General features: G+C 39.8%; 4 protein-coding genes across 4 annotated transcripts in view; 3 read left to right on the top strand and 1 right to left on the bottom strand.

Moving 5' to 3' along the window:
• The window catches only part of gdpd5a (glycerophosphodiester phosphodiesterase domain containing 5a), a 25514-nt gene extending 18847 nt beyond the window's left edge, over window positions 1-6667 (bottom strand). Inside the window, exon 1 of the mRNA XM_060896446.1 lies at window positions 6347-6667. The gene's annotated coding sequence lies outside the window, so the exon portion shown is untranslated. The remainder of the gene's footprint in view (window positions 1-6346) is intronic.
• Window positions 6668-11276: 4609 nt separating this feature from the next.
• Window positions 11277-15780, top strand: serpinh1a (serpin peptidase inhibitor, clade H (heat shock protein 47), member 1a). The gene is made up of 5 exons (XM_060895813.1): window positions 11277-11455; window positions 12636-13234; window positions 13310-13408; window positions 13505-13737; window positions 14142-15780. Exons 1-5 carry the CDS (start codon window positions 11403-11405, stop codon window positions 14442-14444), a joined length of 1287 nt encoding a protein of 428 aa, XP_060751796.1. The 5' UTR covers window positions 11277-11402; the 3' UTR covers window positions 14445-15780.
• A 1861-nt stretch (window positions 15781-17641) lies between these two features.
• LOC132863524 (tsukushi-like) lies at window positions 17642-18682 on the top strand. The gene has a single exon (XM_060896381.1). The coding sequence runs from the start codon at window positions 17642-17644 to the stop codon at window positions 18680-18682; it is 1041 nt and encodes a 346-aa protein (XP_060752364.1).
• A 2446-nt stretch (window positions 18683-21128) lies between these two features.
• acer3 (alkaline ceramidase 3) overlaps window positions 21129-22500 on the top strand; it is an 11791-nt gene continuing 10419 nt past the window's right edge. The window contains exon 1 of the mRNA XM_060896025.1: window positions 21129-21250. Within this exon, the coding sequence (XP_060752008.1) occupies window positions 21148-21250 (103 nt within the window). The 5' untranslated portion in view covers window positions 21129-21147. The remainder of the gene's footprint in view (window positions 21251-22500) is intronic.

Raw genomic sequence — 22500 nt, 5'->3', positions numbered from 1 at the left:
GGCACCTTTAAAACCCAGCGTCCAGAACAACAACCACATGCTTGTGTGTGGTTGTGTATGCTAACAAAGGCCTTGGGAACATAGTGGTTTATTATGCCCCAGCCATATGGTAGGTGTGACGGTGTGTTTGCATGTACAAGTTTCTCTCTCTCTCTCTCTCTCTCTCTCCCTCTCTCAGACATGCCCAGTCACATGACCTTTTGCTAAAATTGTTCTAATTAACACTTAAAAAACCTTACTTAAACATACCTAGGTTATTGTGTTCATGTAAACATAGCTTGAGAGCTCTTTAGGCGTCTCTCGGCTCTTCTTTCACCACATTATTTGCTCATCATATTTGCTTCCAAATTAAATCAAAATCAAATTTTATTTATTTTATTGTATTTATTTGTCACGTTAATGAAGACAATTTTTTTTTTTTTCTTTTTAATTAAAAGAGCTTATCATCCCAGTGAAAGGTAAGCTATGTTTAGAAACCAATGATAACTCTCACAGCCTCTTAGGGAAAAGTAAAAGGTGTGTGTGTGTGTGTGTGTGTGTGTGTGTGTGTGTGTGTGTGTGTGTGTGTGTGTGGTCATTTTGATGATAGGTCTGGACAAAAGAAGCCCTGCTTTTGTGTTGCCATCTCTCCAGGACATGGCTTCCTGTCCTGGTCTCACACCTTGAGAACAAATGGCCCTGTCTGGGTGAGATAACGTTGACCATCTGCCCTGAACAAACACACGGCCAGATTTGTTAGTGAGATGAGAGCAATTTGCATAGGGTGAGAATATTCAGGTGCTCCATCTAGGTGGTAAATCATCTTCCCTTAAAGACTTTCAGAACTCAACTAGGGTTCTATGTTGAACCTACTTGAGAGAGGGTTTTCCATACTATCAGTTGACCCCCCTCGAAGGAACCCGTAAACACGTCTACGACGAGAAAGTCTCTCCAACACTGAGTTCAGGAAGAAATTCAAGATGGCTGCTCAAAGTGTAAACGGTAAAGCCTTATGTTGCATATATACACATCATCTTCACAGATAGCAGGCTAGCTTGCTGCATGTCAACGGCATTAATACGAGCTCCGACTTCCACGTCCGAGGTAATTCAATCGTAGAGTAAATCTAAAAATTGTGACATTCAAGACATTGTTATTGTCGAGTACATTTCCAATTAGGAGAAGCTTGTGGCAGACTGCATGCATGACATCATCAGGGTTTTAATCTGAAATGTAACTAAACATGTACATTAATCTATAGAAACTTTTAAATAAACAAATTTGACATTACAATATGAGAAGTCGCAATAAAAGGTGACTATCAGGATAAGAACGATTAAATTCTATTTACGCTGCTTTTGGATACTCCAATCTGATTGGTCAGAAGGTTTTGATTAATATAAACACACTTGTTTGAAAACAGCATTGTTTCTATAGTAACCATTTGCGCAAAGACGTGCAAAGTGGAACAGATTTGAAAAAAATAAAAAATAAACAAAACAAGGTGTGTAATCACTGATATGGGGACGTTTTATTAAGGAGACAGTTTTATGGAAGGAGTCTCCAGTGTCGGCGTTAAAAAATAATAATAAAAGGTAAAAGAGTAAATTTCAAGATCAAAGCTAATCATTTCTGTAAAATTGCCCCTTATAACAGGCCTGGTGTTTAGAGAGGAATCGTGTGTGTGTGTGTGTTCAGCAGCTGTGCGTGCTCTCTGCGCTTGTGTACGGTTAGCTGTTCCAGCTCGTTTCCATGACACTGGCCTCTCGACGAGCTTTTACAAATTCACAAAAGCAGCGGCATTTCAGCCGGCGTTTCAGGCAGATCTTTTTTCAGAGCCTCTTTTTATGCGTGTGTTTTCAGACAGGTCAGCTGTGCTCCTGTACCGCAATCCTCTCTCTGGGAAAAGTGTCCGTTTACATTTATTCACCCAGCAGGTGCTTTTATCTAACGAGACTCACAGGTCAAGCAGAATCCAATCCAGGTGTCGAGATAGATCACCGTCACTTCTTAAACAAGCGTATGAGATCGAGTTTCCTGCAGCCGAGGAACCCAGATGAATAATTGTGAGAAGTGAGACGTGTGATTACTGCTTTAGCTGTTGTCCTGTTGGACGAACCCCTGGGTAGATATTTACGTAGAGAGAAGAAGGGGGGGAAATCCCAGTTTATTGCAACTGGTCTTTTTATTTCTAATGTGATATATATATTTATTTAGTGACAACACATCTGAGTTTTATCCTCATCCTTTGTCCGTTCCACTTCAGTTCCTTTTCAGAGAATTTGATTCATGCTTGTGTCATTTCAGGTGTCTAAAAGGTGTCATTTCAGGTGTCTAAAAAACTAAATCCTCCAGAATTTTTGGTATTTTCAAAAGAGCTTTCCTGTGGAGGTTCTGCATGCGCCTCAGCAAAGCGACTAATTTTTTTAGACCTAATGTAAAGCGACATGCACCTTGGGACAGATCTCGACAATCTGACTGACAACCGAGTGCCAGAGAAGTTAAACAGGCTTTCTACAGGACACACCAGAGTTCGGCACGAGTCAAGAGATATCACAAGAATGACAACAGATTTTTGACCACCGGTGTCTCACCAGGAAATAGGATCTGCTTGGAAATGCTTGAAACGGGACACTGAAACACGATACCTGTCGTTCTGTCAGGAAGCGACGCTCGTGTCCTTCACAATCAAACGATCGCCGTCTTCTTTAGGGAGATGAACTGAGGGAATGGTTGCTGCCTGCACCCAGGGGTTAAAAGAAGAAATCTAGGCCAGTGTGTAGGAGTGTGTTTACATGGAAAATAAAACCTCACAGTGGCTGCCTTTTCATCTTGGAGATTTAAACCTTATCTTAAACGTGGACGCCATTATGATAAACGTTTGTTATCGAAATGCTGTAGAAAAAAAGCCTCCGACTCAGACGAAGAGATCTGCCATGAAACACAGGGCCTTCCAGATCTTGTAAGTCAAACACTGGAGTAGTTAGTAGCGAATAAACTTGGCTAGTATTAGCATGAGCTGCGATAAAACAAAGACATTCACAAAAGACTCAATGGTAATTATATAGCTTTGCATCTTATATAAGGCAGTAAAATTATCACTGGGCATCTTTTTCATCATCATTACATAAAACTCAGCCAGTTAAAAACCTTTATACACAATTACACACTGCCAGCAAGACTTTATTAGCGGGGATCATCCATTAGCTAGAAGAATCTCTCTAACAGAGCGTTTATTAATATCAGCACTTACAATTTTAAATAATGGAGTTGCTTTCTATTCCTGTGCTCATGAATAATTACAGACAGCCGAACATAACCGACATGACTAATAACACCTTATATAACGTACCACGGCGCTATATAATGTACCACGGAGGATTCACTTCATTGTAACAGCAGCACGGTTACAAATCACATCGCCGCTTCAGACATGTCATCGTTTCTATAGTAACATCTTACGCAGGGACTCGTATAGCGAACGCTTTACGTAAATGAAGAATTACTTCACGTTATATTATATATATATATATATATATATATGTATATATACAGCATCGATTCATTTCCTTCTAAAACATGCTGAATTCTAGGGTTTTATTCCTTGTGTAAATAAAAAACTTATTTATAAGTTCAGGAATTAACTGACTCGAGGGAAGGAAGCCATCAGGTAACGTAGCTGCGATTATAAAGGACAAAAGACGCAGTGATAGAACAAACAGCCTCGTGGTGGAAAAGCTACTGGGAAGCACATCCACCAGGTTCAACAATCAAATCCTTTACATCTGACTACAAAAAGTATATTCTGACAAACTTAGCTTAATGCTGTGTGTCCCAGAGGGAGAAATTAAAGCACTTCCAATAACCCTTGACCCCCAAACCCACCCTGTCAGTGCGTTAAGAAATACCATGGGTGTATCCAATGGCATGCGCTCTGGTGGCCTGTTCCCAAGGCACTGTAAACACGGTATGTTGTACATCTAATCCTTTGTTATGACACTCAACAAACCCACCTGCTCTGCATGTGAAAGAAAAGAAAAAAAGACCTACAAGACCTCCCACACTGTCAGTGCTCACAATTACAATCGCAGCCCGTCCACCTCCACCGCAGGAACGTAAGAATTTGTAGAGAAGCACCGAAACAGCCGCAGCAGCTAAGACTAGCGGCTATCTTTAAAGATCGCCAGTTAGCACGTGTTCTCGATATTTAAAGTGAGCTTTACTAGGTGACAATTTTCTTTCCTTCTTTGTTTCTTTTCGTACGTGCATGTAAATGTGTCAGGTTTACGCAAATGGCTCATTTTCATCTGCTTTCTCTGCACTTGTGTAATAGGACATGTGTAATAGGACAAAAATCAATCCCAAAGAAAAAAAAAGACACAAATTGGATATATAAATGTTGATTAGAACAAAACGACTGAAATTTTGGCTCATGTCTTCTGTTTTTTTTTTTTGTTTTTTTTTTTATGAGAAACTACTGTGGCTTGTTCAGATGATCAAATAATATTCTGCATTAATCTACATCAGGGCAGTGGTGGCTCAACTGGTTAAGGCTCTGGGTTGTTGATCGTGGGTTCAAGGCCCAGCCAAGCTACCACTGCTGGGCCCTTGAGCAAGGCCCTCAACCCTCCCTGTTCCAGGGGCACTGTATCATAGCTGCCCCTGCACTCTGACCCCAACCTCCTCAGTTGGGGTATGTGAAGAAAAGAATTCCACTGCGCTGTAATGTATATGTGGTGATAATAAAGGCTTCTATAATATGCTTTCTCGTAGTCATTACTCGTTTCTCACAATGACGAGCTCTATCATGAGGATTGGAACAGTTCTCCCTAGTTTTTCTCATTACATCATAGATTTTTGTGCACAAACAGAATCAAAACCATAACATCCCGTCTTTGCAAAAAGTCAAACCTAAACACCATGATTCGACACCTCCAGGATACCGTGTCTTCGAAGATCATGATTTTGTTTTCTACCTGTAATAACAATCCTGTGTGCAAACCTCATACAGGCTCGTTATTCAGACATCTTTGTCCGAGCTTTAAAAAACCCGGCTGATGAAAGCATCTCACATCCTTCCACCTGAAAGTCCCATCTCCTACGCAACACTCGCTCTTTTCTTCCTGCTCGATGGGAAACTTCCCGAGGCGTCGCCGCAGCATTTCCCACAAAAACTGTCTGCAGGTCAGACTTCCTTTTTTCTTCTTCTTACCAAACCCTGCTGAATATATGACCCTAAACCCTGTCATGTGATTTATTGATGATTATCTCCTACCTTTCATTTAAAAAGTTTGATGCTCTGGTTTTAAAAGCAACAAAACCGTCGACTTCGGTGCGTCCAGACACCGTCGCTGATTATTTCCCTGTAACAGCATAGAAACCTGTGAGCAAGCACAGGAATCTGAATCTGAAATCTCTTCTAAATTACTTTCAAGAAACAAAACATGTTTTCACTTCCAGGAAAGAAAGAATTTTTTACATTTTCATGTACCTGCTCTGGTCTGATTAATAAACCACCAACATCGACAGTGAATACAGGTACAAAGATTCCTGTCCATCTTCACGAAGCTCCGCCCACTGACCTGATGTTACCTTCAGAAGTAAGTAGGAATAATATAAAATTGATAGATTTATACGATCAATCTGTTTACAGTTACAGTCCTCGGTGACTATCATTCTATTTCTATCATTCTGGTTCTGTTCTTCTATACTGAATTTCATGCGACTGAAATTATGATTTTTTTTTTTTTTTACATTTGATGATTACATTCTCAAATCAGCAGTTAGTATGGAAGGTTTTATAGATTGAACTCAGCACCGTTTCTGTATATTTACTGATCTAATAAAGTCAATACTGCTATAGACTCCTTAAAAAGGAGACAAAGATGATTAGAGTGAGCAGCCATGTTGATTTGACGTCTGTTGTTAAACTAAAAACAAACAAAAAAAAGCTGGTAATGGAGAAGTTAATCTAATCTGACAATTATTAGACAATTCAAATTGAATAGATGAAATTGCACGTTCACCTCCAATGCGGCTTTAATTGGTCCACTTGTTATCTATAAAATGACTGACGTCAGGAAAGGCATAAAAAACACAAACAAACACTGACTATATATTTCTTTTGTTTTGTTTTGTTTTGTTTCCTAAATCGTGTCACATGCTACAAATCTTCCATGTTATATGTACAACTAAGGAGCACAAAAACGACTAACTTCACCTTTAAAGATCGTGATGAAACCTGAAAGTTTACATGTTGGTAAATGGAACAATATTAAAAACGATTAACTTCCCAAATTCACATTTATAAACTGAATACAAACGAGAAAGGGACGAATAAAGAGTTAATCCGAGTGTAAACACTCACCTCTACAGCTGCGTTAATCCTCCTGTTCTCTCTCTCTCTCTCTCTCTCCCCTCGGGGCAGGTAAGTTTTCTTTAGTTCACACTTTTGCTCTAACGGGATTCATCTTCAGCCACAAATCTCCACCTCCACTTTGTTTTGCTTTCAGTCCTTCTGTGTTGGATAAGAAAAACAGAAGAAATGCAGAATGACACTTTATATCCGTCCTTCTGCCGACCGACTTGCTTGTTGTGATCTCTCTCTCTCTCTCTCTCTCTCTCTCTCTCTCTCGCTCACACACACTCTCTCTGTCCCTCCCTCTCTCTCTCACACACACACATACATACACACGCTCTCTCTCCCCCTTTCTTTCACACACACTAACTCTCTCTCTCTCTCTCTCTCTCTCTCACACACACACACACACACACACACACACTCACTCTCTCTCTTTCTCTCTCCCTCCCTCTCTCTCACACACTCATTCACTTTCTCCCTATCTCTCTCTCTCATACACACACACACACACACTCTCTCTTTCTTTCTCCCTCCCTCCTTCTCTCTCTCACACACACACACACTCTCTCTTTCTTTCTCCCTCCCTCCTTCTCTCTCACTGCACTCACTCACTCTCTCTCTCTGCTCTCTCTCCCTCTCTCTCTCTTCTCTCCTCTAAAACATAACATTACAACGCTGTTTTAAACACAAAACTCGTGTCCTGTTGGTTTTTAACAACCAAAATATCCGATGCCTTTTATTTGTATTTCCTGCACAAAGCATAAAGGTGTGATTCAGAGACAGCGGTGCGGACAGAGACATTTTGGGCGCTGCGGCTTATTAAATATATGATAAATAATCAAAAAGTTTTTCTGCGTGAAAAATACGATGTGTGGCGGGAGAACGTGAAAAAAGACCCAAATGCGTGACTGTCGCTCTCAATGCGTGACACTTGACAGCCCTGGTTTATTTTCAACATTAAATCCTCCATCGACGTATTTCGAAATGTAACTCAGCAAATTTCTTTGCTTCTTAATAAACTTTAAAACATGCTGTTTTTTAAACAAATAAATATTGTGATGTGGAGGTTTTGGTAAGGAGTCTCCAATGTTAGGACTTTATAACAGTCAGTACATTTTTACATCTTTGTACCTTCTAATCTCTCTGTAACAAGAACATTTACACAGATAAAAAAGAGGGGCTGGTATTGGACGGGGGGGGGGGGGCACGGTGGTTTAGTGGTTAGGACGTGCGCCTCACACCTCCAGGGTTGGGGGTTCGATCCCCACCTCCGCCTTGTGTGTGTGGAGTTTGCATGTTCTCCCCGTGCCTCGGGGGTTTCCTCCGGGTACTCCGGTTTCCTCCCCCGGTCCAAAGACATGCATGGTAGGTTGATTGGCATCTCTGGAAAATTGTCCGTGGTGTGTGATTGCGTGAGTGAATGAGAGTGTGTGTGTGTGTGTCCTGTGATGGGTTGGCACTCCGTCCAGGGTGTATCCTGCCTTGATGCCAGATGATGCCTGAGATAGGCACAGGCTCCCCGTGACCCGAGGTAGTTCGGATAAGCGCTAGAAAATGAATGAATGAATGAATGGTATTGGAAGGACAGTTAATAGCTGTGAGAACAGGAGATTTCTTGTCTCACAAACACTCCACAACATCAAATATCAGTTAATGTAGTAGTGTTTTATGATGAGGGATGTGATGGGACAATAACGGAAAATAGGAAAAATAAACAAAGCTGGTGTTGTTAAAGTGAATGTCACATTGTGCCACATGACTTCACTCAATTTTGAACAGTATTAATGCTATGAATCTCAATATTACAGACAAGCTGATTTCTCTGTCCCAGGTGTGTAATCTATTCTAGGCTTTTGGTTAGAGATTAACCCTTGACCTGGAAGACTGTTAGGCCTCAGTCACCTCGTCCTTATAATCTCTGACAACCTCTAACACAAGGAACACGCTGTCCGTCTACAGACATGGCAGCCGAGAGCCCGAGGCAGTGACGGTGACTGAGTGTATGCACATATGTGTGTAAAATGGTTTGCCGTGGGTCATTCGCAAGCAATAGTTCATTTCCTTTGACGTGAAGAATGGGAGCTGATTCACTTCATTACACTGGGAGTTCAATTAGTCTGCACACTCTTGCTAATGTAGGAAGGTAATGCTTCATACCAAAATAGGTACCCTAAGGTGTGTGGGTCAAAGATTAAAAGAAAATAATTGCACAGAGATAACTACAGTGTGGAAATGTACCACATTACCAGGGAAACCAGCCCTGTTCAAGAAATAACAAGGAAACAGAAGCAAAGCTTGGAAGCTTCAAGATATATTAGACTCAATGGCCACATACATCCCATATATAGAGTCTTGGTTATCCCTGGGGGTCGTATTGTGTTTTAAAATCATCAAATTATAACTAGTGTCCAAATGATGGTTATAGAAATAAATGACTGGTCATTTGTAATAAAAGTGGCTCAGTGACATAAAACAGCCATAAATGCTAGTTACCATTATGGACTTATAAAAAAACAAAAAGAAAAGTGAGTTCAGTTTTCTGTTTACTAGCACCATCTGCTGGCCAAACCTCGAACAGCGAGTTAACAAATAAATCTATAAACTCGTAATTAAAGCTGTCATTTGTATATTCAAGTATGACACAAATAAAAAATTGTGCATTAAGTTATATGTCGATTTGCGAAAGATTGATTTATTTAGACCGTTTTAAATCGTATTAAACGTCCTAATAAATGCGACCTAATGTCTTTAGAACTGACTTTTTAATATTTCATAACGTTTTTTGAACTTGAGGCATGAATCCCAGATCTTTTTACAGAGTCGGTTCAGAGTCGACTCTTTTGACCTCCAAGCGGCTCATCCCCCCCTTTTTTGTTTCAAAATACGACAAAGTTTAATATTAATATTATTCTTTCTGAGTCTTACATTGTATCACGATAAAAGCAATTAATATGCAATTTTACCTGATATACTATTAATTATAATCATTAAGCCAATATAACACTCAGGCTTGAGATGTGGAAGTCCATCGTGTGGAAGATCACACAGCTTTTAAGAGAGGGCTGCACACTGTCCCACTTTGAAATTGAGTGTTTATTGGACACCCGGATGTAGGTTCATTTAGCATCAACACTGACAAATATTTATCGTCTCGAACCAGTGACATAGCTTTATTACACTTGTCAGTCGCCTTTTAGGTGTTAGACTGAATCTCATCTTTTCTTCATGGACAACCTTCTTCATCGTCCACTAATCCCCTAACTAAGTCACATTGGAAAGCTTTGGTTACTCAATTTTCTTTCTGGGTCTCTGCTACATTTTCCATATCTTTAGTCTTGTTTATGGATCTGTAATAAGAGCCTGTGACTAACAGGATATAGGATAGAGGATATGATGCAATCTCAGGGTCTGTCCTTTATTTATATGCATGTTGTTTCCATGCACTGGCCAACAATGAGTTCATACAGGAGCACATTTGGAAAGAAACGATAATAAATTGCACTGTTGTTAGCTGGATGAGGTCCGATGCTTTAAAGGCAGTCAACAGAAATAAATGTGCCATGAATGAATGTAGCTCTAAATAAAGACTTAATGGAAGGGAAATTAAAGTGGACTGGATCTAATAGAGTTGGGAAAGTGCTACATAAATTTGTATATGATTTGCTTTTGTATTAATAATTTAAATATACTTTTTAATGTTTAAACATCTGTAACTTTACACCAAGATCTATGAATATGCATTATATGCAAATTAGAAAAATGCACACATGCTGTTTCGTATTCCTATTGGTGCGTTAACCAGATAGAGATATTTCCAAAGATTAAATAAATCTTACATTGTAATTAAGAATTTTACACGAATAAATATGAAAATACACCAATCAGAGCATGTGTGTGTGTGTAGGTGTGTGTCTCCTTTCAGCATACTGTACTTCACCTACATTTTTATTCCACACTGATCCTTTGAGACTCTTGTGCTCTATACAGAACAGAGCTTTGTGACCGTAATGTGCTGCAGTTTTCATGCGTGATGACACAGATCTGTGTGTGAACACTGACCTTTTGTTCTAATTGTTGTAAAACACTTTCATGCACTTCCTGCCATTTCTTCTAGACAAAATCAGTTTTCCCTCAGGCTCTGACAAACAGAAGCTTTTTGCTGAGAGTGTAATGAAGCCTGAAAATCATATCAGGTGTTTGATATAAATCAGTAAAACATGGATCAGGTTAGATAAAGAAGTTAGATGTTAGATGAGACCCACATCCCACAGTGATGGAGGACCGGGGCTGAAATAGGCTGCTACAGACGTGGCAGTGTGGAGGGAGGAGGAGGAGGAGGTGAGAGGGAGGAGATAAAGCCTCCAGATCAGCAGACAATACACACACACACACACACACATTCCTTTAACTTTGTCACCCGTTAGAACATGTCCGGCAGCCTTCATTTGTATGAACAAACTTTTATTTTTTCATTGATGCTATTTTCATCAATACAAATGCTAAGGATAAAAATAATCACTGGATGAACGATGAGCAAGGAATAAAACATGATACCATAGTGTTTTATGTCTCCTTTTACCATCGCAGTTTGCCACAACCATTTCTTTTATTGATGATTTACCCATCATATTTTTTATCTATTTATATTTACAGCTGGTCCATGAAACCAGTTAGTTTCTATTATCACTTGTTATAACAGCTATAAGTATAATGCAGAGCTCAATAAATATATAAAAAAGTCACTAGGATATTCGATAAGATTAAAGCAGACGTCTTAACGAAGATCTTATCACACTCTTGATCATTTTGTGATGCCAGTTACAGAAAATCTGAACTTTTCTTACAAGCAAGTTCTTGTTCTTGAAGACTTATTCAGGCTATGCTCTGGTCTCAGTCAGTTTCTCCCAGCATTAGGACCTGGAGGACTGAGCTCATTTTCTGCAGTAACTGGAGCTTAGTGGGTGGAGGGGATTTTTTTTCTGTCCTCTTTGGCGAATGCAATCACAGCTACTCATTTTACCAGCCCTTTCCAGAAGTTTCCTTGCAGTGCAGGACAGATTTCATGCAGTGCAGACCGACACGCACAGAGCAAAAGACAGACTTCCATTCTGTAAGGTAAGATAAACTTCTAGTGCAATGCTTCCTTCCTTAAATGGTCTGGAAATAGTTGGAGAAATTAGAACATGTTAAAACAGTTATTATGGTACTGCAAAGAAAGTTTATTTTTTACTTTTAAATATACTACATGTATATAGATCACAGATGAATCTTGGACTTGGACTTCAGGTCTTTGCCTGCCTTTATCCCGTGCTTTTTGGTTTGTCTGAAGATAGAACGTGATCCCGTTATCTCCAACTCCTTAAACCCAGTGGAAACTTCCAGTGATTCCAGTTTGCACATGTCTTTTGCACAAAACCATCATTAATTCTTTCAGATCTGTTTATAAATGTCTTATATGGGTATCCTGCAGCTTGATATTGTAGACTTACTGTCACACATTTCTGTCCTTTTAGAGGGAGGATTGAAAACAAATGGGAGCTTCCTCTGCGGTCACAGCACCATAGTTAACGAAGCTGTCATCTCTGGCATGTGTAAAACTGGGCTATGTTAGATAAAAGATAAAAAACTGTTTGTGGTACATCTGCTCCTGTTTTGTCTGGATTTACAGCAGCTGACGTGGCAGCTATGTTAGTATCCTCACTTGATGTCAGCTCAGGCTCCCTGGATGGAGCTCAGCAAGCCTGTAATTACATGCTATGTGTATATCAAATCCAGCTCTGCTTAGCTCAGGCCTTGGTGGTGAACTGTGAGCAACCTTAAAACCTTAAATAGCAAACCTTTAAATAAAGTGGTCCAAAAGAATAACAAGATTTGATTCAATTAAATTAGAATTTAAAAAATCAGTTCATTGGGGCATTTTATTGGACATCTGTGATGTGAAATTCCTGATTTGTTCCAAACATGAAGCAGTTTGGGACAATTTGTTGTTATCCAGGCACAGATCAGGTAGACCACAAAATGAACAATGAACAAGCCATAATCAAACAACCTCTAAAGGTGGATTCAGACCTACAAAACAAAACCTCTATAAACAGTTGATTTTTAGAGTTCATTTGGTTTTTATGTCACATATACACAAAAATGCTGAGTCATCATTCCAAATCCACTGGAAAACACCCTTAGGCATGCACAGAATCTTGGTTTTGGAACGTATAACTTAAGGAATTCTTGGACCAAGAACTTGTTTAAATAAAGTTTGACAGATTTGACAGTAAATCTGGTCTGTTTCTCTCAGGATAAACACAATCTTGAGAACCATGTGGGTAAATATCCTGGTGGGCCTGGTCCTGTTGGCCAGCGTCAGAGCAGACAAGAAGCTCAGCAGCCATGCCACCATATTGGCAGACAACAGCGCTAACTTAGCCTTCGACTTGTACCACAACATGGCCAAGGAGAAAGACATGGAGAATATCTTGATTTCCCCTGTGGTGGTGGCTTCCTCACTGGGCCTGGTGGCTCTTGGTGGAAAGGCCTCCACAGCCTCGCAGGTGAAGACAGTCATCAGTGGGAATAAAGTAAAGGATGAGAATCTCCACTCGGGCCTGGCTGAGCTTCTGACCGAGGTTAGTGACCCAAAGGTACGTAACGTCACCTGGAAGATTAACAATCGGCTGTACGGCCCCAGCTCCGTCAGCTTTTCCGAGGACTTTGTGAAGAACAGCAAGAAGCACTACAAGTACGAGCACGCTAAGATCAACTTCCGTGACAAGAAAAGCGCCATCAAGGCCATCAACGAATGGGCTTCCAAGTCTACTGACGGCAAGTTGCCTGAGGTCACTAAAGACGTTGAAAAGACGGATGGTGCCATGATCATCAATGCTATGTTCTACAAACGTAAGTGTTTGTTTAGGTTGGATTTAATGAAACCCAAAGTAAAGTCCATCTAATGATCTCATACAACCCCAATAGCTCATTGGGACGAATCCTTCCATCACCAGATGGTTGACAAGCGTGCCTTCCTCGTCCATCGTTCATACACGCTGTCAATTCCAATGATGCACCGCACAGGTAAGACGTGCAACCCAACGAGATATCTTTGCTAATATATGTACATGAATGTGTACATGATGAAACGACTCATTAACCTTGACCTTTATCTTTAAGGTATCTACGGCTTTTACGATGACACAGCCAACAAATTCTTCATCCTGGAGATGCCGCTGGCTCATAAAAAATCATCTGTAATCATTATTATGCCATACCATGTGGAGTCTCTGGAGAGGCTGGAGAAAATGCTGACACGTAAACAGCTGGACAGCTGGCAGTCTAAGATGGAGCAGAAAGCTGTAGCTGTCTCTTTACCGAAGGTCAGCATGGAGGTCAGCCACAATCTGCAGGTAAGGACAGGATCAACAGCTTCAGACTACAGCACACCTGCTCCAGCAGGGAGGGTTCTTCACCTGTTCTTCTTGGGAACCCATAAGGGTTCTGTGTATAAGAATAAAACAGAGTGGATTTGATATGAAATAAATACTTACTCTTATGTAAAAGTCTAGAAAAGGATTTTTTGGTTGTTCATCCAGAAGATTAGTCCAACAGAGAGTTTTTCCTTTCTTATTGAAAATACTATAGTCACTATAGAAAATAAATTCAGTTACCTTTCAGCTAGAACCCCTTTAGACACTGAAATCATTTAACAATCCAAAGAATCCTTGAAGATACCATGTTTTAATAAGTGTAGGTGTTATTTTGATATTGACAGATTATAATCCTTTTTTTTCACAATTGTGAACTTTTGCAGAAACATCTTGGAGAACTCGGTGTATCCGAAGCTGTGGATAAAACCAAAGCTGATTTATCCAACATTTCAGGAAAGAAAGATCTTTACCTGGCCAATGTATTCCACGCCTCCGCCTTTGAGTGGGACGTCGCTGGCAACCCTCCGGACACCAGCATCTTCGGCACGGACAAGGTGAAGAACCCCAAACTGTTCTATGCTGACCATCCGTTCATCTTCATGGTGAAAGATAAGAACAGCAGCTCCATCCTCTTCATCGGCAGGCTGGTCCGGCCCAAAGGCGACAAGATGAGGGACGAGTTATAACTGACTTCAGCACTCGCAAGTTTGAATTGAATTGTAAGGATAGCCTGAGCACATGTATATTTGTAGGAGAGAGAGAGACTGTGTGTGTGTGTGTGTGTGTGTTTGTGTGTGTGTGTGTGTGTGTGTGTGTGTGTGTGTGTGTGTGCATGTGCGCGCAGACTTTTGACTGAATAAGCAGAGGACTGTTACCTCAAGAGGACATTCCAGAAGATCTGTGGACCACCACCTGTGTGTTTGAGTCATGTTCTGTCCTGAACACACACACACCATGTTAGACACAAAGCAGTGTGTACTCAGACGAAGCAAGCCAACTCAAGGTTTTACAAACATTCCAATAAATGCTTTTGTGAATATTCCAAGACAAATGTGACAAGATGATGTCATCAGAACAGTTCTAGTGCTCTAGTTCCAATACTGTTTAAGTGCCCTTATTGTCTTCCCCTTAAGTCCATATCACCCGAATTTTGTAGCAGTGTAGTTAAAGTGATTTCTCTAACAGTCCGTGTAGTTCATTTTCATCACATTTATGTGCAAACTGTCCTGCTGACTTTTTTAATATTTCTTTTGAGCTCTAGCATGCTAGCATGCGCATGCCCAGGATTTCAAGCTAACTAGCAGAATTTATGTATATCTGTTATTGTTCAGCTTCACATTTAGCTTCATCCACCAAATTTGTTCTTTTGCAAAGGAAATTTCGTCAGACCGTAATGGCTTTTGGGTAAATTTTACTTACTCATGGGTCTCCCAAGAGTCTTCATGGGCTTCACATGACCTAATAAAGAAGTGGAGCAGCTCTCAAAATGGAACGGGGAAGTGGATAAGGGTGTACTGAGAACAGTATTGCAGCACGCATTTGCAATGTCATCGCCTTTCCCTGCATCTACTCTTTTTATTTATGCAACTTTCTCATGTCTGTCGAAGCAGGAAGGCATTTTTCAATTTCAGTGTCAAAAGCAGACAGCACCATCACATGATAACATTATAGCTCCAAGGTACATCCTTTTACAGTGTTCACTCAGGGTTTTAGCTTTTCTCGAACATGCCTGTAAGCCTTGCCGAGTCACACTATATGAAAGACGATCTGGGTTCGTGAAATATTTCTTAATATCTGAAGGATTTTTTGTAAACATTTCACAAAGTACACACAGAGAGTACATTCCTGTCGACCATCAGATACACCTCTGTGTCTGGCCTGGTGGCAGTCCGCACTGAAAATGCTCCTCTGCACTACAAATCCTATGATTGACTGAATTTATTGATCGGCCTAGCTATAAAATTGTTTTGCGAAAAATTGTGTGTTCCAATTTTTTTCCCAATAAAATCTGCACCACTAAAATGTTGTTTGTTTTTTTTTTCCTTTTTATACGAACAAGATCTACACCCTCATTACACAAATATGAACATCTGAATTTGTTAACTAATGATCACAAATTATTCCAATTGAACTACAAAACAAATACAAAATATTACCTTTTGACCTTTTAATAACAACCCGACCTAAACGGTACTTTCTTACCCTCTTTTAAAAGCTACTTTGACCCAGGTACATGTCATTACAAGCATTTCAAGTATGTCGATTTATACAGTATTAGTTAAAATATTGACAAAGGCTAAGAATAAACTCCTAAAAGGATGCTGACATCATTTCCTGTTATGTATCCTCATGTTCACAATCACAGAGAACCTAAAACAATAGACATCCATGGGGAAAAATCATATAGTGTAAATTTGGTCTTGGGAAACTTCTTAGATCTATGAATGGTGTTACAGTAAGAAGCATATAAAAGAAACACACATGCAAAACTGCTGTTTATATCTTTAATAAGGATTAATAATACATTATTGTGCTATTCTGTTATTTCTAATAGCGCTTACATTACGGATTCGATTCATTTGAAGTATTTATTCAAGTGAATCGGATCCCTGTGATTCATAATGGATGAATCGGCTCATCGGATGAATTATTAATCGTTTGATTCACAACACGGTGTATTTAAAATACCACATGATTTTTTTAATACATCAGAGTCATTAGTAAACCTTTGTAACAACCTGATATCACAGAAAATACGTTTTTCCCGTTTGTGTTTTCGAAACTTCATGTTTAAGAATCGATTTGCCTGATCGATTCCAAATAGAGTCGACTCGTTAGTTCTAAAAACTTTGGTGTCGGGTGACATCTAGTGGACATGATCAGAATCAGAATCAGAATCAGAATCAGAATCAGAATCAGAATCAGAATCAGAATCAGAATCAGGTTTATTGGCCAAGTGTGTTGACACACACAAGGAATTTGGTTCCAGCTGTTTGTGACTCTCAAAAGTAGACATAAATAACATTAAACTAAATTTAATGCCTATTCCTTGACATATTACCAATCAAATATTTCACAATCATAAAAACTAAACTATAATAATGTAGTTATAATAATTAGAATCAATATTCTTTGTGTATTTATTTTATGCTTTATTGTATTATTGTAGTTATAGATTTTTTGTCTAGCTTCTGTCTGAAATATATATATTTTATAGTTTAGATTTCCAACCAGCTCGTATGTTTGCATCAGAGTTAACATCATTTAGTTAATTGAATTTAATGCCGTTGTTTGTCTAACTACTTTAAACACTCAACACATTAACACATAATGAGTGTTAATTAAATTGTAAACGATCCAAACAAGCTCTGTTTGCTGATTGAGACAGTCATAAGACAATGGGATCAGGGAAAGATATCTGTGTTCAAACATTCACCAAACGTTATAATATATCATTCATTAAAGAACCAGATACACATACATGACCACAGGGTGATGAAAAAAACAGCTTTTTGTACCATGTTTTTCTAAACGTGATCACAGGAAAACAAAACCTGAATTAAAGGCTTAGTTGATTTGATCGTTTTAAGTGTGAGTATGCAAACTCCTGCACTCGGCTGTATGAAAATCTAAACCCACAGCGCTCCTGCGCTGACAATTTAATTTGCATGTAATCCTGTTGTTTCTTGCCTTTTGAAGTGTGGCGCAGGAAACTGTCGCTGCTGTGTGATTAGCAAAAAAACCTGTCTTTGTGCTTTCATTTACACTCTGGTGTCAAAGAGAGGCGTTAAAGTGAACAAATGGGCCGACCCTCTTTCATCCGCTCTGTGCCCTTGTGTATATAAGGGCCATTAAAATCAATCTCTTGTTTCATCACAGGACCATGGCCTTCCTACTGGAAGGATCAGTTGCTGAACTTCTTCTTCTTCTCCTATTTACCACGGTGAAGACGTGCCATCTCGGGTGCCGATGTGTGGAGCAGAGTTTCGGATTGTTCGACAGCTTCAGCCTGACCAGAGTGGACTGCAGTGGACTTGGGCCAAACATAATTCCGGTTGCAATCCCTGTAGAAACGTCTTCGCTGGATCTTTCCTCAAATGGCATCCGTTCTATCGATGGTGCTGTCCTCTCTGGACCTGGATACACCACCCTGTCTAATCTCAACTTGAGCAACAATCTTATCTCTGTCATGAACGGAAGCGTTTTCTCCAAATTGTGCTATCTGGAGACGCTAGATCTGAGCTGGAACTCAATCGAGAACCTTGTGGAAGGTTTTTCAGGCCTGCCTCTCGCCAAGGTAGATCTGAGCCACAACCGGATTCATGAAATCCACCTGAATGTATTTCGAGTTCAGGATCATGGTAGGCCTCTCAGTGTGGATCTGTCTTACAACTTACTGAAATCTGTTACCAGTAAACTTTCACAACCTCTTAACATACAGAGCCTTAACTTAGCAGGAAATGAGCTCACGTCTGTGCCAAACCTGCAGGACATCTCTTTACGGTTCCTCACCCTGGATGAAAACCCAATATCTGTCATCGATGAACTGAGTTTCATTGGATTTAAATATCTCCTCCATCTTTCTCTCAGCTCAATGCCTGACTTACACACCATCAAACCTCAAAGTTTACAAAACCTTCGAAATCTCCAGGTGCTTGACCTTTCGAATAACAAACGACTAAAGACATTGGGCACAGAGGTTTTTCACGGACTTATATCACTGCAGGAGCTTGATTTGTCAAACTGCTGGCTCACGTCTTTGCCGGCCAACGTCCTCGAGCTCCTCCCGAGCATTAAGAGCATTGCCCTGAGGGAAGGAGTGCACTGTTGGAGGATCCAGAAGCAGGAACAATTTCACAGACTCGTCGGATGGAGTAAAGCCGAGGCAGCTCTGACCTGCGATGTGACTGGTGTCATTTTGTGAGATACAAAAAAACAAATGAGACGTCACACAGTTTCTTCCTTAGCAGTATTGTGAATGAGTTACTTGTTTTGTTCTTGATGATGGGTACATAAAAGATTTGGTTATTTTATCAGTCAGACAAAGGCTTTTCTGCAGGCAGAAAAAAAGCTTTTATTGTTGTTTTTGTTTTTCATGTAAGGCCCATTATTACTCTATGGGTGGAGGAATTAACACATGAATCAACCTGCATACTGATCCTAAGCCATTTTAAAAAGAGGCATCCACCCAGTTTAAGATCACCTCAAACCACCTCCTAGTATATATGTATAATTTTCATTACACAGGTACACTTTTAAAGCTTTTTTACTTTATAATATCTGTAAAATAAAGTGCACTACAATTAAAGCATCCAACATGCACGTGATTTATTTACGCTAGCGATCATGCCGTGGATTCTTGCATTGCAATGCAAAGTCTATACTGGAGGTATTTCGGTATGTCTTGAGATTAAAGATAAGTCCGTAGACGAAGCAGCCGCTCGTTCTACCATGAGAAAGACGCAGGTAGTTAAAGATCTTGAATAGTTTGCCCCACAACCTGCCTGTGTCAGACTGAATACAGATAATCCTTCTTACTTAGATCATCAAGATACGCCTCATTCCTCTGTCGCTTTTTTTCTTTTCGGGAAACTCTTTGGCTCAATATGTGTAAAATATGAAAAAAATCTGATTCAGTAACTGGGTACTGATTCAGTTTGAATTCAGTAACCAGTTTATCCTGATGAGTGTTGTGCTGGGTCCAGAGAGGCCGGGTGCGAGCCCGTAGGTGGGACGTGCGCACGTGGCAGAGACGTCCGTTTATAACGCGTTATGACACCTCCACCCACTGGAATGTTTTTGGGTGAATGGAAGGAATGAAACTTCAAAGCTCAGATGCACCCGGCCTCTCTGGACCCAGTACAACACTCATCAGGATAAACTGATTACTGAATTCAAACTGAATCAGTACCCGGTTACTGAATCAGATTTTTTCTTATTTTACACATATTGAGCCAAAGAGTTTCCCAAAAAGAAAAAGCGACAAAGGAATGTCTGGTTTGCTGCAGCAACAAAACAGGACAGAAACAGTCTGCAACGCACAGCAGAAAAAATAATTGGCGCCCCCCTGACCACTCTCCAGGACTTGTATGACACAAGAACCAGAAACCGGGCAGGGAAAATCACTACTGACCCTTCGCACCCTGGACATAACCTCTTTCAGCTCCTCCCTTCTGGCAGAACTTTGTTAACCAAAACTGCCAGACACAGGAACAGTTTCTTTCCCCAGGCAATCACCCTGATCAATAACCCACCATAATTATATTCCCTGTGTAGTGGAAATTTTCACTTTAGAGATGTACACATGAATCTGTCCTTCTATGCTTCTATATTTCCCATGGCTGGTAGTTATTGTGACTATAGTTTCTTTTCAACACTGCATCTATCAGACCTTTCCCGTGAGACCTTAGTTGTTCCCGTGGGATTAGTTTGGTCAGAAGATGAGCAGGCGATGCTTCTAAACCAATGGTGGATGATGTTTTGGCTTTTACATGTCCTGTTTCTTTTTTTCCTGTTTATAAAATCCTGATGTTACAGTATCAATGATCGGGGCCCTTCCTCTCTGATTTTACTCGTGGAGTGTTGGGTCCTTCTGCAAAGCTGAACACAATAAACCGTGAAACCTTTTTTACTCTTGCCCGTGCCTATCGGTGTGATATTTTATGCTTTAATTCTCTCAAACCTCAAAACTTCCACAACACCTGCTTCTTATCATAAGTACTGCATTATCAGGACTGTCAGTCATCAAATCATCTGTATATTACGCACTACTGCTGCTGTATATTGCACAAAAAGCATAATATTACACAACATTGTTATTTGCACTCCCACACTTTATGTACATAACTGATCGTTCATATCCTATACACATATTTAATATATTTTATTCATTCTATATTCATATTTTATACTCATTCTGTCTATATCGTATCTCATCGTCTGCATTGTTTTCTTGTGTAGTATAGTGTACTTTTGAGCGTCACAAACTGCTGGAACTGAATTCTTTGTGTGTGTCAACACATTTGGCCAATAAATCTGATTCTGATTCTGATTCCCACACAGTATCCACAGCTCTGGACCAAATCCCTGGATCTATATAACCCTGGACAACAATCCCCTGCTCTACGATTACATTTTAATCACCTTAAACATGTAACAAAGTTCTTATTAATAGTTTAGATTTACTTTAACGTGAATTAGAAGTGATATAAGAATATATATACATTCATGGATTGTACTTGACTCTTTTGCACTTTGTTGTATGTTTGTGTTAGCTGCACTGTTATGATGATGTGTACGGCTTTCTGATTGGCTACTCTTACGAGTCCGTTAGTACACACCCCGCCCCTTTTGTAAGCGGAAGCCACGCCTTCTTTTTTTTACACCATCATGGCTCCTGCGGCGGACAGGCAGGGTTACTGGGGTACTCCGACTTCAACGTTGGACTGGTGCGAAGAGAATTATGTCGTCTCGTTTTACATCGCGGAGTTCTGTAAGTGTAAAACGACTTGTCCGTCGTGTTGTGTTAGCTAGCTAGCTAGCGTGTGTGACAGCTATGACAGCTCAATGCTAGCATACAAACTTCATATGTAAACAAACACCAAAGACACAAAGACGTTCGTGTCGGTTGTGATAACGTGACACGGTGTAAACAAACATCGAGGGAGAAATCTGTCATCCTGAATGTCGGAGTCACGTCTAAAATATCACGTCTCGCTAATCGGCTAAGTGTCAAAACCAGTCTTTAGTATAAACAAAGTGCACTAGGTAGTGTACACGAACTGTTACTCCTAAACAGTGTCTTAGGGACAAGGTCTCTTTTTAAACTCTTCTTTAACATTTTATTTGAATGCAAATCACAGCAAAGAAAACGCAATACTGGATAAGAACAAGTGTAAAGACCCAGCAGTGAAATCAGAGCATCTTTTAGTCTGGTGTTTCTCCAACACTTAAAGTCTAGTTTACTTTAATCCATAACACACCAAGCACCAAGCACCAGCGACGTACATAAGTGCTTAAATCTCTAACATTGAATACATTAATGCTGGCTCACTAAGTTACATACTTAAGATACCATTGGTTTAAAACATTTGTTCAAAGTTACAATGAAAAAGTGTCAAAGGTTTTTTTTTTTTTTTTTTTTTTTTTTAAATGCAAAAGATAAGGAAAGAAGTGCTAGTTGAAGTGTTTGAAAATAGCCAGTGACTCAGCTGTCCTTACCTCTAGATCAGGGGTCACCAACCTGAGTAGTACGAAGGGCGACCGGTTTGATACAAACTTCCTCAAGAGCAAAATTGCACAGATCACATTTTAATAATAATAATAATATGGTGACGAGACTGCTCACATGTCAATGTTAATTATTCTCCACAATTATTAACAATGATTTATACAACAATGATGGAAGGAATATTCACAAGTAATTTAGTCTTTTTCAAAAAATGTTCACATTTCTGTGCACCATTTTTAGTTTAATGTTATGGTGTTTTCAATGAACACACGTTATCTCTTCTTTGTCTGTAAATGTCTGTTAGTGGGAAGCCTGGCACTGCATTCTGCTCACCATTGTACTGTAATCTGGTGAATAATTTGACACTGCAAGTCTGAGTGAGTCTTGTAAATGTGCATCAGTAAGGCGTGTTCTGTGTTTGTTCTTGATAAAGTTCATGTTAGAAAAGGCTGATTCACAGAGATAGGTTGAACCAAAAAGGCAGGCAACTTTCATAGCTGCTGTGCACCACT

The sequence above is a fragment of the Tachysurus vachellii genome, chromosome 20, assembly GCF_030014155.1.
Source record: "Tachysurus vachellii isolate PV-2020 chromosome 20, HZAU_Pvac_v1, whole genome shotgun sequence".
Taxonomy (NCBI): domain Eukaryota; kingdom Metazoa; phylum Chordata; class Actinopteri; order Siluriformes; family Bagridae; genus Tachysurus; species Tachysurus vachellii.
This window is presented reverse-complemented; position numbering and strand designations above follow the sequence as displayed.